Source organism: Panthera tigris, chromosome D2 (genome assembly GCF_018350195.1).
Source record: "Panthera tigris isolate Pti1 chromosome D2, P.tigris_Pti1_mat1.1, whole genome shotgun sequence".
Classification (NCBI taxonomy): domain Eukaryota; kingdom Metazoa; phylum Chordata; class Mammalia; order Carnivora; family Felidae; genus Panthera; species Panthera tigris.
In genome coordinates, this window is record NC_056670.1 from 41,194,141 (window position 1) to 41,209,921 (window position 15,781).

At 37.8% G+C, this 15,781-nt stretch overlaps 1 protein-coding gene and 1 long non-coding RNA gene across 5 annotated transcripts in view; one reads left to right on the forward strand and one right to left on the reverse strand.

The window, feature by feature from the left end:
- NRG3 (neuregulin 3) overlaps positions 1-15,781 on the forward strand; it is a 1,045,385-nt gene that overhangs the window by 1,015,791 nt on the left and 13,813 nt on the right. For all 4 annotated transcript variants that reach the window (XM_042960817.1, XM_042960818.1, XM_042960819.1 and 1 more), the window contains exon 6: positions 2,312-2,438. In XM_042960817.1, the coding sequence (XP_042816751.1) occupies positions 2,312-2,438 (127 nt within the window). The remainder of the gene's footprint in view (positions 1-2,311; positions 2,439-15,781) is intronic.
- On the reverse strand, positions 1,760-9,628 carry LOC122231949. The gene is made up of 3 exons (XR_006209258.1): positions 9,217-9,628; positions 2,448-2,601; positions 1,760-1,819 (listed from the first exon to the last, which is right to left on the reverse strand). It is a non-coding gene; the product is annotated as an uncharacterized LOC122231949 (long non-coding RNA).

Here is a 15,781-nt window from a genome sequence, read left to right on the forward strand (position 1 = left end):
TGGACCAGAGAAACTTAAAACTCAATGAACTATAAAATGTTAACACTGACATTGTTAGGCTAGCAGGGTCCCAGTGTGCAATGCCCATATCTTGTCTTTCCCAGAGCACTGACTCTTGTGAAGAGAGCTAATGGAATTGTGATTAGACGCTTCTCATCTCCCAGTTCCCATTTGTTGGGTGAAGGAGGAAAGAGCAGAAATATATGTGTTTGGGGCAGAGTAGGGATGATGGAGAAGGAAGCCAGTTCAGAAAGGAAAGAAAGTCTGTGTGTCCTGGAATATTAGTGAGTCAAGAGTGAATGAGTGAGAAGCCAGTACAGAAAAGCAAATTATAAAAGGATTTAGGAAATTGCAGTCAGATATTTTTATAAGGAAAATTCCTTTTCAAGTTGGCGTTTCCCAGACACTGAATTATAGAATTACTGAAAAGATTGTTAATGTTTCTACTATTTCATCCTTAGGAGAGTAACTGAGTCCTTCCTCTGTGCCAAGCCCCCTTTTACTGCCTCACCAATGATTTACTTAGGTAGAATCACCTGATCTGTTTCCTTCATCAATGAATCCCTGGTGGGATTTTGTGGCTATAACATGCTTCATAAAATGCTGATATGATACATTTATTTTGAACAATAGGCTACAGATTAGCTGTCAGGAAATAGGTAGATTGTTACAACTAGATTAAAGCAACTAGAAGTACTGGAGAAAAAAGTCCCGCAAACAATTGAAAATAAAAAAGAAAGATTTAAACAAACAGAGCTACATCACACTGGTGTTGTAAATTCAGAAGAGTTAATGATGCTCAGAGCCTCCAATTCGGGTAGCCAATACTGTCAACTTGCTTGTGAGTGACGCAATTAATACAATCCTTTCTTTTATCTTTGAGTCAGTGTTCTAATTCCCCTGTAGGATCTGTCCATCCAACTAAGCTTGCTAAATATGAGAAGGGGAGCAGATCAGCACTTTACAGGTGTTCTCACATTTAGTTTCCACGGTGTCCGTGGAAGTTGACTTTTACAACTGCATGCACAGATGAGGGAACCAAGGCTCAGAGAAGTTTAGGGAAACAGTCAGTTTGATTTAGGAAATCAAAGCAAAAGTGGTGGGTGGCAGCCAAGGTGGGGGGTCCCACCCCTCTGACAGCCAAGCCCATTCTCTGTGGAGTGCTGCCTGCCAGGACAAGCTCACTGCAGGAGACAGTGCTCACTGCAAAGTGTGTGTGTGTATGTGTGTGTGTGTGTGTGTGTGTGTGTGTGTGTGTGTTGTGGATACTGAGTCTTCTGCTGATAGATAGTTGCTGTAAAGCCCTTGGAAGAGAGCAGCTAACAAGGCAGGAAATTGCTGCATCCTTCTGATGCAGCCACTGCCTGACTTAAACAACAGTCACCCCACATATGCAGGCAGGAGTACCTCACTCAGAGTCCAGAGATCGAGAGCAATCTCAGCCTTCCCACTGAGAAGCTGTGGGACCATGGCAAATGGTTTGACAGTCCCAAGTGGTGGTTGAGGTTACACAGTATGCAACCAGCTGGGCTGGACTCACATCCAGCTCCAACACTTACAGCGATATGACTCTGGGAAAATGATTTCACTTCTCTGTGCCTCAGTTTTCTCATCTGTTGAATGAGTATAGGTTCCTGCCTCATCACACAGAATTACTATGAAGAGTAAGTGGGTTCATACACGGAAAGCACTTAAAATGATGCGTGGCACATAGTAGGTGGTCTTTCAAGAGTTACCTATTTTTGCTGTGATTTACCAGCTGGAAATAAAAATCTTCACATTTGGGACTAATGGTAACAATAAATGAGCTGTTTCTGAACTGCAAGAGAAAACATACACAATACAGTATATAAGTAAGCTATGCAATTAAGCTATGCATGCTTATAAATGTAAATATAACAAATATAAATGTAACTCTGCAAGTATGTTATATGTGGCTGGTAGCTCTAAGCTTCAAATTTTTCCCCTAGTTACTTCTTCAGAGCATTTCTAATTCTTTACAGCTGAGCACCAAGGGTTAGGGACCTCTGCATCCATGCGGCCCAGAAAAATTCATTATGCTTATCCCAGCCTTTGGAGTGCCATTGGGTGTGAATCTCTGGGTGTTTATGGATAATACCAGTTTCTTTCCAGATTAGAAGCTATCTAATGGGGTTGGCGTGTTGAAAATGAAGGAAGGCTTTCCTTTATTAACTGAGTTCATCCAGCTTTAACAAATGACAAACATACATGTTGGGAACAAAAGAACCCCCAAATACAAACAGAATAAATTTGGGTAACTATTTATGCATCTATTTATTTAAACCTGCAGGAAACAAGCTAAACAAATTCAAGAGCAGCTGAAAGAACCACAAAATGGTAAAAACTACAGTCTCAAAGCATCCAGCACAATGGCAAAGTCAGAGAACTTGGTGAAGAATCATGTCCAGCTGCAGAGTGTAAGTTACCTGTCTATACATCTGTTCCTACAACCCGTCTCAGTGTTTCCAGTTCAGGGGGATGGGATGCTTGGGATCAGATGTGTGTGTTCTTTTCGGTATTTGTAGATTTTTCTTTAAGTCACTTTGCAGTTCTGTGTGTGTACATGTCCACATGTACAGGCTGAAACAGAGAAAACTTAAATCTCAGCCCTTGATTATATTCTGCAATATAAATTCATCTCTGAAAGCAAAAAGAGCTCCAGTTGTTTGTTCCATAATGACTTATTACATTCCTACTGTGTCAGAAATTGTGCTGGGCACCAGGGATACAATGCTCCCTACCTTATGGGAACTTATCTGTGGTAAGGGGCACAGACGCCAGAACAGAGGAGGTATGTGGGCTGAGATGGTTGACATTGCAGTAGGTTGGAGAGTAGACCAAAGAGAGGGAGGGAGATGGGTGGGTGCAATGTTCATCGTATAGTCAAAGAGCAAAGGACAAGAGACTAGAAAAAAACAGAAAAAGTAAAACCATGGAATCCCAAGAACGTGTAGTATATTCCAGCAACTCCAAGGTAAGGGGTGCAAGAGAGGTCAAAGGTAAGACAGGTGGGAAGTGAGACTTGTATTCCCACAGTCAGTGCTTCCTAATACCAAGGCTTAAATGGATACCAGAATTTGAAATACAAGCTCTTTGAATCTTACATTCTTTCTAATGTTATTATAATCATTTCTGAGATATATTGCAAAACACTTAATTAACGACAAGCACATATCATCTAAGACATACTGAAATATTCCTCTCAGGGTAGCAAATTCTTTGCCCCTGTATAAGATTGCACATCCAGATTCCGAGACACAAAAGGAACAAAAGCCATGGTATAAACCTAGGATTTGAGTATAATAAGCAATCACCCAGGACACATTCATGCCCCTCCCAATGCATAAATCACTGAGAATTTATACATCATTTGTGATTCTAAAAAATCATTACCCAAAAGTCACCATTATGTTATGCATAACAGATGTACTTAGATGTTTAATGTGGAATTCATAAATCGGAATTGCTTCCCAGCCAAATTTTGTTAAACTTGTAATCATAGTTATGTGGGGACTGTTCTCTGAAACAGAGGGAATGTTTCTGCTAATGATTTTTGAGTATTATCTCACTGCCCTAAAACAAATGCAGGAGCGGAGGCTTTCAAGTCCTTTGCAACTGGACCTGCTGAAGATAAACAAAGCCAGCCACTGGTTAAAATAGTAAGGGCAGGTTTTAATCAGGAATAGACTATTGCATTATGAAAGAAGGTCCAGCATGAACTGAACTCAACTTCAGTTTGTACAGAGGTGACTGGTTGTTTCAAAGGGAGAATGAGGGAACGGGGTGGGGAGCAGAAACCGTGGGGTCTTGGCAGAGTCAGGGAAGTGAAACAGTACAGAGATGATCAGTGTGCATGCCAGTTTCGTCTGTTAGCTGGCAGTTAATTGAGCTTAGGATTCTGTACTTTCACAGAGCGGAAGGCCGACATGCTATCCTTCCTAATGATTACGTTTCAAAGATATGGCTTTCAGGTCCCTGAGAAAGAAACTCCCTTAGGAGTTAGTAGGAGATACACACACATCTCAGAATGACAAAGGGCGGTTTACAATTTTAAGTCCTTTTAAGGGAGGTCAGTGGCCTTTCCTCCAGCATTAGCTAGAGCTACCAGCAAATTCTTTTGGAGGCTTTGAGTTTTTGTTTTTGTTTTTGTTTCTTAGGCAGACTTTTTAAGGAAGGTTAGGGCTATTCCAGGGGCAAAGCCTTGAACCTTTAGAGACTATATGAGAGTTTACTCAAGACTTTTGGTGCGGGGATGATTGAGTGAAGTCATTTGTGCTGGGAATCTGCAGTTTTGATAGGCCAAAGTTAAGGCCTAGTAGAAAAGAGGGCTCAGAGGAGCCTGTCTAGAGTTTGGTTGGGAATAGTCTCGGTCAGTCCTGATGGATTTTACAGGGTTGCAGCCAGAGCACACACACAATTTTGTATCCTCTGTTTTCACCAAACAGATGATCAATAGCATTTTCTGTCTGCTTTATGCTCTCCACAAACTCATTTGGGAGCAGCATAATTGTCCACAAAGTGGCCACGTCACAATGTCCTCGTCCTTCCCTCCTTGTAGACATTCGTGTTCTTTCCTGTGGTTTACTATTAAAGGAATATTAAGATAAACTCCTCACTCATATGCTCCACCACCCCTCGTTTGACTGCAACTATTAGGATTAGAATAACAAGAAATTACAAAGTGTAGAGGTTCCAAAACTTAAAAGATCTTTGGGCGCATTGGCTTTTAATTTCTTTTTTTCTCCCTCTTCTCCCTTCTCCAGCCCACCCATATCCACAATTTTGTATGTTGGCACAGGGAAGCAGACCGTGGGCTCAACTGGATCATTCTCACAGGGCCTAAGATAAGATGTGGGAAAGTGTCTTTTTATATTCATCCTGTTTTGGATACAGAGAATATATATAGGACATTTTTTCCCTGAGTTGCAGTGTGGTCAGCTAGGACAATACATTTCAAGGGATCATGAGTTTTAGATTGGGCTGGGAGTGCAGGCAGAGAATAGGTAGGAGAAGGAGGCATTTAAGGACTCTGAAAAAGGAGAGTGAGGCGCATTGAAGAGACACAGGAATGCTAGCCATAGCATTCTACGCTTTGCCAGCTTGGGCCCAAGGGACTGCCTGAGAAGGTCCCTTTAACCAGACTAGACTAGAATGAATAAGTTGCTTTCCCAAAGGCACATATCAGTTTCAGTGCTAGAAAGTAACATGGGTCACTAGCAGCTTTGTTATACTTTGGTCAACATTTCTTTTGCTAACTTAATAGGAGAAAATGTTTTTTGTTTTTTGGTTTTTTTCTAATTTACATTTAACTATTTGAGAGTATAGTACAATCTCAGTCCATATATTTCTAGTCAAATTTCCAGTTTGATGAATTATGTCCATGCTGATACTCTTGCTCATAATTTTGTTGTAAGAATCAAATAGCAATTTGTAGTTTTTCTTGTCATACGTTATGGGAGAAAACAGTAATGGAGAGTATATATCAATAGTATGTTGAAAAGGAACAGAAACTTTTAAGATTTGCTTTCCTTCAATGTTATGCTCAAGATATACAAGGAGAAGTATACAAGGACATCTATACAGCTGGAGGCCAGGTAACTCTAGTCTTAGAGCAAGCAGTAATCTGATGTGTGGCTCAAAATTTCTGCATGAATAGTAACAAGCAAATGTATTGAGGAAAACTTAATAAAGCAGTTTTTCTTTGTAGTTCCATATTTTTTTCTTCTGGCAAGATCTAGGAGGCAATACCAATGTCGATGTTAAAAACAAACAATGATAAATGAAATAGTGACAATCATAATAGCAAATAACATGTATTGAGTACATACACAGAATAATACTAAATAATAGAGAGACAGTGACTCACTTAGTCCCAACAACGACTACTTAATTTACACCCACTATGTGCAGAAGAGGAAAATGGGACTCAAAGCTTAAGAAAGTCCGTCTCTATCAGACATCCAGTGAGTAGCAGAAAGCCCATCTCACATCTTTATAACTCAGTGCTTTAACAGGGGGCAGTGTTGCCCCAGAGAACTTTTGGCAAAGACCGGAAAGACTTTGGGTGTTAAAACGTGAGAAGCATCTCTGAGCAGAGGGCAAAAGTGCTGATAAATATCCCACAATGCCCAGAAAATTATCCTTCCCAAATGTCAAGGGCAGTGAGGAAATCCAGAGTCCAAGGTCCAAGCTGCATGGTGTGTCCATTAGGAAATTCTGAACACCTAGCATAGGAATTCTATGGTTATTTCTACTACACAGAGGGTGGATGGGTTATCCAGGTACACTATAATCCTTGGGGGGAAAATTTCAGAGTAGGACACCATATCAGGCAAATCTGTCTTTATTTTATCTTGAATCCCAAGTTAACTACTTGAAATTCTTTGCAAATTGCAGTGTTTAACAAATGAATAGTCTGCGTCTGGCATTCCCTTAAGTTCATTAAACATTCATGGGGAAGGGTTTCACTTTACAGTCATATAACAAGATGTGAAACACCTAGTCCAGTGAAGCAGCATCATACTCTGGAAACACTCGACTCAGAGGCTGCAGAACTAGACCTGGCAATGCCTCACAAGCACCTAGAGCCTTACCATCACTTACAAAATGAAGTATTTGTGACTCAGAGAGATGAACTGACCTCATTTAACTGTGTCCTGGAGAAGAGAGAGAGAGAGAGCGAGCGAGCGCAAGCGAGCTGGGGCTAGCATTATAATCTCTAGACTGGCCAAGGGAGTGACACTTCTCAGCCTGATTCAGGGATCAGAAAGAGAAGTCATTAATCAAGAGAAAATATATGTAAGTGAAAAGTTAGGGACTAAAATTATATACCCCTTCCCACCTTTCTTTCAATAACCATCTTAGGAAAGATAGGTTTATATAGGAGGAACATTCAGTGAGGAAGAATTGGAAGATAATATTTGCATCCATAAGGAGAATAATAAGAATTTAATGCATAACACAGCCTTGATAATTGGTAGAGAGAGGCATCCATTTATTCTGTAATACTTATTGAACACTTCTCTATGCTGTGCACTGAATGAAGCGCTTGAAAAATACAAACAGAAGAGATGGATCTTGGCCTCGAGGAGCTCACAGGATAGTGGTAGAAACAAGAGCGTAAGCATACACAGCAGTTTTTCTATGATGTAGACACATTAAGTCAATGTGCTATTAGAGAATGGAAAAGGACATCCAGAATTGTCTGGGGGAATAATACATCCTGCCCAAAATATGTAACATAGGAACAGAGTCTTGGGAGTGAGTTGAAGTTCATCAGATAGTTTCAAGGATGTTGGTCAGAAGAGGTAATTTCTTTATAGCATGAATCAAAGTTAACTTTGAATAGTTCTAGTCTAAAACCTGATGTCTTGTTTTAAATATCAAATTTTAACTTGTTGATTCATTATAGATTCATACATTCACCTATTCAAATATACATTAAATATTTAGTAAGGACTAGGCACTATATTAATAACAAGGTATACAATGATAACTCTAAATGACAATGTCCTTAGTGATTACGATAAGTGATAGAATCCCACAAACAAATGTGCCAAGGCTTCCAGTCAATAGTGAACAGTCCCATCAGAGCTTATGGAAGGCGGGTCTGAGAGCTGATCTGACAATATGGTAATAGCAAAGAGCTCTCTCAGAAGACAGAATGATAATGACACATGCTCAATTCACCTAGCTGAACGAGGCACTTGGTTGAGGTGGGATGGTGGGTTGTAGATGGTAGGGGTGAGGAGGAGTATTTGCTGTGCCCAGTGTGTGGAAAGAGTGTTTCCATGGAAATGGGTTGAAGTTTGACTGCAATTGTATAGCTCTTCCTGCTTGGGATATGGTGCAGAAATTCCCAGCATAACAGCTGGAGTCAAATTGTTTTTAATTACTTGCATAAGAAATCACACTTTGAATTATCCCATAACTGCTGATTTTCACCATGCTCTGGGCTCCTAAGTCAGACTTCTAGTAAAGAACTTTTTGAGACAGACATAGATGACCTGGGAGCAATGTAGAGAGACAGACATTTAAAACCATTTAAAAATAACCTCCTTCCTGCCTTTATTGCCTGGGGTTCCAGACCAGGTGATTATCAGCTCTGTCATCATTGCTTTCCAACACAGACATGCTTTTATTTAACCTTCTGACTCCTGCTGCGTGCATTGGGCAGACCTGGAAACAACATCGTTGTTCTACTTCCAACATGCACCTGCTTCATTTGACAGGTCTATTGATTTCAGCGCACCATCAACAATGTGTTAGGAGCAAGGCAGGTGATGGTGCAAACAACAGTGGATGTCCTCAGCACCCAGAAGCAGCCACAAGGTGGGCTTTCAGGAAAGCCAGTCGGGTTGGCTTCCCTAAGAGATAACAGTATTGACCAGGGCCTCTGTGCATGATTAAAAGGAAATTGTTTCAGCTCATGTTGAAAGGGCTAGTGAAAGGACTGAGGCATCTCCTTATGAGGTATTAAAGTGACATTTTGTACATTATACTGAATGAGATTTTAACAAAACATGTATACACACAAAAAGTCAAGATCTGCATGAGTGCCAGGAAAGAACATGGAATCAACTACCATCTTTGTAACATTGTACAGAAATGTTAATGGAAAGAACCAGACAGGTAGCTTTTTGGAGATATTATCTGATGGATAAAATTGTGCAGCCCATAACTCCTTCCAGGGATGGAAATGTATAAATTTTGGAAGGGGCCATAATAAATGCTTTCAGCATAGAGCATAAAATGTCCAAAGGCTATAATCCTGGTCAGTTAAGCTACTTTTAAGGAGGTTGGTGCAGACTAGCTGTTTTGCTGAGTGGATTATACACCTTCAGAGCCTATGGCTGAAAATAAAGGGAGGCTCAGTCTCTAAATAATAATTCTTCTCTTCCTCCTCCTCCACCCCTTCCTCCTCCTCCCCACTCCTTCTTCTTGTTCTCATGTGTGTCTTTTGCTTTTTAAAAATTCTTTTATTTTTTTATTTTTAAAGTAGATTTTCTTTTTGGGAAAGTTTTAGATTTACAGAAAAGTTGCAGAAATACTACAATAAGTTCTCATATACCCTGTACTCGGGTTTTCCTATTAACATTGTACACCCGCATGGTACATTTGTTAAAATTAAAACCCACAGGCACGCGTTGTTATTAACTCATATCCATAGTCTATTCAGATGTCCTCAGTTTTTACCTAATTGCTTCTGTTCCAAGATTTCATCCAGAATGCCATGTTACATTTAGTTGTCATTTCTTGTTAGGTTCCTCTTGGCTGTGACTGTCAGATTTTCCTTGTTTTAGTGGCTTTGACAGTTTTTAGGAGTACTGGTCAAGTATTGTGTAGGATGCTCCTCTACTGGCATTAGTTTGATGTTTTCCTCATGATTAGATTGGGGTTATGGGGTGCAGAGAGAAAGACAACAGAGATAAAGTGCCAAATCATTTGCTCATATCAAAATCACATATTATCAGTTTGACTTAATCACTGTTGGTGATTCCGTTGTCCTCTGAGGTAATAATTGCTAGGAGTCTCCAGTGTGATGTTACTCTCCCTCCCCTTTCTATAGAGTTCTCTTTGGAAGGAAGTGACTCTGTGTAGCCCACACTTAAAGAGTAGTGCTCCCCGTTTGTGAAGGCAGATTGTCTACATACATTATGTGGAATGCTACTGCAAAGAGTTTATCTCTTGTTCCTCATTTATTTATTCCATTATTTATCGAAGAGTCTGAACTTATGGATATTTATTTTATACTTTGAGTTATAATTCAATAAATACTTTTTTCTTATTTTATATCAACTTCTTTCAGATTTGCCTTTGGTGTCTCTTTCAGTTGGTCTTTGTCTCCTTTTGATACGTTTAATCAATTCAGTGTAGGTTTTTTGGAGGTTTTGGTTTTGAGTATGTCCTTTCTTCTAGGCCCTCTCAGCAGACAGATCAAAGATATATCTAGCAACCAGATAGTGCTTATGTGCAGTGCTTTTTACCTTTAGTCTACAGATTCTACTCATTTCCAAAGTTACTTGGGACAGCACATCCCTGATACCCACCTCCCATTAATGTTCTTTCATATGTTTGTAATACAGTTCATTTCTCTTAGTAGTCAGTATGCCTTCCTGGGATCTCCAGATCTCCTAAATGATACTTATTTTGTTAAGAGATAGATTTCTTTAATAGATATAAGGCAATTAAATTTGCCTATTTCCCCTTGTGTGAAATTTGATGACATGTGTCTTTCAAAGAACTGGTCCATTTCAACAATAGATCATGTTTGAGGGCATAGAGTTGTTCATAGATTTCCTTTATATTAACCTTTTTCTGTCTGTGGGAATAGTAGTGACGGCCTCTCTTTCACTTCTGTTATTGAAAATCTTTTCTTTTTGTTTTTTATAGTATACTTATTTATTTATATATATAGAGAGAGAAAGCAAGTGAGGAAGGGGCAGAGAGGAATAGAGAGAACCCCAAGCAGGTTCCACACCACCAGCGCATAGCCTGATGTGGGGCTCAAACCCATGAACCGTGAGGTCACAACAAAAGCCAAAGTCTGATGCTTAAACAACTGAGCTACCCAGGCACCCCTCTTTCCTTTTTTTCTTTTTTTTTTTCTTTTTTCTTGTGTTAGACTGACCAGAGGTTTATCAATGTTACTGATCATTTCAAAGAATCAGCTTTGCTTTTATGGATTTTCTCTATTCTTTTCCTGTTTTCAATTTATTAATTTCTTCTCTAACTTTTATTACTTCTCTTCTGTTTGTTTCAGTTTTAAATTACTCTTCTTCTTCTGGCTTTTTTCAGTGGAAATTCAGATTACTGATTTTAGATATTTCTCCTTTTCAAATATAAGACTTTAATGTTGCAAATTTATCTCTAATCACTGCTTCCTTTACCTCCCACAACTTTTGATATGTTGTATTTTCATTTTCAATTAGTTAAAAATATTTTAAAATTTCTCTTGTGACATTTTCTTTGATCTTTCTGTTATTTACAAGTATGTGGTTTAATCTCCAAATAGTTTTTTGGATTTTTGTCTTTTCCCTATTGATTTCTAGCTTAATTTCAATATGGTCTGAGAATATACTTTTTATGATTTCAATTTTTTTTAATTTCTTAAGATGTATTTGATGGCCAAGAATGCGATTTATCTGGATGAATGTGAGCTCAAAAAACGTGTAGTCTGCTGTTTTAGAAGTATTTTATGAATATCAATTAGATACAGTTGATTGAACATGCCATGTGGCCCAACTATATCCTTAATGATTTTATGCCTGCTAAATCTCTGTTACTGATAGATGTATGTTGAGCTCTCCAAGTATAACAGAGGATTTGTCGGTTTCTCCTTGAGCTTCTACCAGTTTTTGCCTTATGTATTTTGATGCTCTGTGGCTAGGTGTATAAATATTAAGAACGGTTTTATCTTTTTTGGAGAACTGGCCCCCTTATCATTAGGTAAATGATACTTTTTAAATATTTCTTTATCCCTAATACTTTTCCTTGTTCTGAAGTCTTCTTTGTCTGAAATTAGTATACCTACTCTAGCTTTCTTTTGATCATTATAACATGTTTTTATCTCCTCTGTTACTTTTACCTGACCTATATATTTAAAGTGGGTTTCTTGTAGACCACAGATAGTTGGGTTTTGTTTTCTCATACAGGCTTTTAATCTGTTTTTTTTGTTTTGTTTTGTTTTTTAATGTTTATTTATTTTTGAGACAGAGAGAGGGAGACACAGAATCTGAAGCAGGCTCCAGGCTCTGAGCTGTCAGCACAGAGCCTGACGCGGGGCTTGAACTCACAGACCGTGAGATCATGACCTGAGCCGAAGTCTGACGCTTAACCAACTGAGCCACCCAGGCGCCCCTAATGTCTGTTTTTTAATTGATGTATTTAGACCATTCATATTTAAAGTGATTAATGATATAGTTCAATTAATATCTTCCATATTGATAACTTTTAAATTCTTTGCACCTGTTCTTGGTTTCTTTTGCTCTTTCTGTTTCTTCCTTCTCTGGTTTTAGTTATTTAGTATGATTCCATTTGTTTTCCTCTCCTAACATCCCAATTATACTTCTTTTTATAATTTGTTAGTGGTTACCCAAGATTTGACAATATGGATTTACAATTAATCTAAGTCCACTTTCAAATAGCACCTTACCACTTCATGGTTCATCCAGGTATTTTATAACAGTGTATCCTCAATTCCTTTCTCTTGTTCTTTATAAAATTGCTGTCAATCATTTAATTTGTGTACATACTATATCAAAAATATATTATTATTTTGAACATTTTTCTATTTGATCTATTAATAAGAAAAATAAAATATTTTAATGTACTTTTTTTATTACTTCTCGGCATTTTTCCTTCTTTATGTAGATTTGAGTTTCTGATCTATATCATTTTGTTTCCCCTTGAAGAGCTTCTATTAAGGTCTGCTGGTGACGAAATGCCTCAGTTTTTTGTTTGTTGGTTGGTCTAGAAAATCTATATTTCTCCTTTATTTTTGAAAGATAATTAAACCAGAGATATATTTTCAGTTTGGTGTTTTTTGTTTTGTTTTGTTTTTAATTTGAGAGAGAGAGAGAGAAAGCATAAGCAGGGGAGAGGTAGAGAGGGTTGGGGAGAGAGAGAATCCCAAGCAGGCTCCATATGGAGTCCAGCTTGGGGCTCATTCCCATGACCCAGGGATCATGACCTGAGTCAAAATCAAAGAGTCAGACATTCAACTGATTGAGCCAACCATAACCCCCTATTTCTTTCTTTTAACACTTTTAGTATTTTACTATTGTCTTTTTTTGTTTGAATGATTTCTGGTTAGAATTCCACTGTATTTGTTTATCTTTTTCTTCTATAAACAAGGTTTTTATTTATTTTTTAATTTTTGACTTTGTTTTCAGCATTTTATCTTTGTGTTATTTTTTTTCTTTCTTTACTTCTTTTTTCCTTTTAAAAATACAGTTTGAATATGATATGCTATGATATAGATTTTTTTTTTTTTGGTATTTATTCTGTTTGGTCTTTTGGTATTCTGTGAGCTTCTTGTATCTATGGTTTGATGTCTGTCAATAATTTTGGAAAGTTCTCAGTCACTATTCCTTCAAATCTTTTTCCTGCTCCATTTTTTTTCTTTTCTTTTAGGAACTCCAATTATGCTTATGTTATACCATATAAAATTACTCAACAGTTTTCAGTATTATCATTCATTGTTTCCTTTCTTTCTTCCTTTTTTTTTAATATTCAGTATTTGTTTTGTGTTTCATTTCAGGAAGTTTCTATTGATTAATAGTCAAGCTCCCCTGATTCTTTCCTCGATTGTGTCCAATCTAATGATGAGCCTATCGAGTGCATTCATTAGTTATGTTACAGTATTTTTTATTTATTTCTAGATTTCAATATTTACTTTTGAATATTTCATAGAGTTTCCATCTCTCCACTTACATTACTCATCTGTTCTTGCATGCTGTCTACCTTTCCCTTCACAGCCCTAAGCATAGTTATCATGCTTTTTTTTTTTTTAACGTTTTTATTTTTGAGACAGAGAGAGACAAAGCATGAACGGGGGAGGGTCAGAGAGAGGGAGACACAGAATCCGAAACAGGCTCCCGGCTCTGAGCTGTCAGCACAGAGCCCGATGCGGGGCTTGAACTCATGGACTGCGAGATCATGACCTGAGCCGAAGTCGGCCGCTTAACCAACTGAGCCACCCAGGGGCCCCATATCATGCTTATTTTAAATACCATGTCTGATCATGCCAACACTTTTATGGTACCTGATTCAAGTTCTGGTGCTTACTTTGTCTCTTCAGACTTCATTTTTTAAATATACGTATATTCTAGTATGCTTTTAGATTTTTTGGTTAAAAGGTAAACATGATACGTTGAGTAGACCTCAGGTAAATACATGTTTAGTGTAGGTTCTATGTTAATCTGGATAGCAGCTGGGTTTCATTTAATGTTTGCTTTAGCTATAGATGCCAGGGGCTTTAAAATCAGCTAATGTCTTTTATTTGTTTTATTTATTTGTTGTCTTGTTTTGTTTTTAGTTGTGTCTTTGGGTTCTCCTAAGAACTCCTTCTTAAATAGAGTGTGTGTCTTATAATTTGTCAGCTGTAATCTACTGTTATTATAGAGGAGTCCTACTGATGTGGTGTTAAGGAGTAGTGGAGGGGAACTCATCTATAATCTTATGATTATATTTCACTCTTTTACTGGCGTATGACCATGAGAAGTGTTTCTTCACTTTTTTCCCACTTATGTGAGACAGGAAGGGTACAGGAGCAGGGACTCAGGGGGGAAACTTCCCTCAGGTAATATAATGCTTTGATAATGTCTTTTTTCATGTAGAAACAGCCATTTCAAAATGGTTACTTTCACCCTACCCATGTCAGATATGAGATGATTTTTTTTTCTCTTTTTTGGTTCTTTGTTCTGCTCTAGGTAAGCTGATCTTGACCATAGTTCTTGTATTGTCTTGTCTGTCCAGATTTCAGAGTGGTGGTTTGTCATGCAACTTCAATTACTGAATGGATATAAGAACAGTCATTGATTTTCAGTTTGTTCAGCTTTTTTCTTATTGTAGGGACAGGAATGACAATTTTTAAGCTCTTTATTTGTCAGAACTGTAAACTGGAATATATCTCTAAATTCATTTGAACCAATATGTATAGAATATTAGTTTGAACGATTACCAAGTGATTTGTATATTTTTAGTGTTCCATATGTCTCAACCAACCCTGGATAGGAATACAGCAACTTAAACCTGAATCTCATGTTAAGCACAGCCACTAATGAAAGATTCTCATAAGGGCTGTGTGAGAGAGGAAAAATCCAAAATAATAAATTTTGAAAATAAATTTGTGTTAATTGACCAAAATAGTATAATTGAAAGCAACTGTATGACAACAATGCAAGCATTTGAAAGAAAAGATTTAGAACATATTATCTATTATAGATACTATAAATAAGCAAACCAAGAGGTTGAGTCTATTCAAAACTTTCATCCAGGGTTTTGAAAAAGAGCCTTTTAGCTTTCATGATCAAAAATCTCATTCAAAGCAGAGGCTATATGCACCTCATATGTTTACTGCAGCATTATTTACAATAAGCAAATTATGGAAGCAGCCCAAGTGTCTGTCCATAGAATGGATAAAGAAAATGTGAGGTATGTACACACACACACACACACACACACACACACACACACACTGGAATATTATTCAGCCATAAAAAAGAATGAAGTCTTGCCATTCACAATTACATGGATAGAGCTAGAGAGTATAATGCTAATCAAAATAAGTCAGAGAATGGCATATACAATGTGATTTTTCTCACATGTGGAATTTATGAAACAAAATACATAAACAAAGGAAATAAAGGAGATAAACCAGAAAACAGATTCTCTAGAACAAACAGAGAGGAGGTTGGTTACCAGAGGGGAGGTTGGTGCCTTATGGATGAAACAGGTGATGGGATTAGGAGCACACTTATCTTGATGAGCTCTGAGTAATGCATGGAACTGTTGGATCACCGTATTGCACACCTGAAACTAATATAACACTGTATTTTAACTACACTGGAAAATAAAATAAAAACCAATTGGAATTTCACACACACCCCCTAAAGGCAGAGGCCCTGAACTAATGGCCCCAACACATAATTAGTCTGTTTGGCATACATTGCTTTAAAAAAAAAATGAATGGCTTGCTGACTTTCAATGATTCAGTGATTTCTCTAGAAAATCTAGATGCTCCGGAAACACTTGGTTG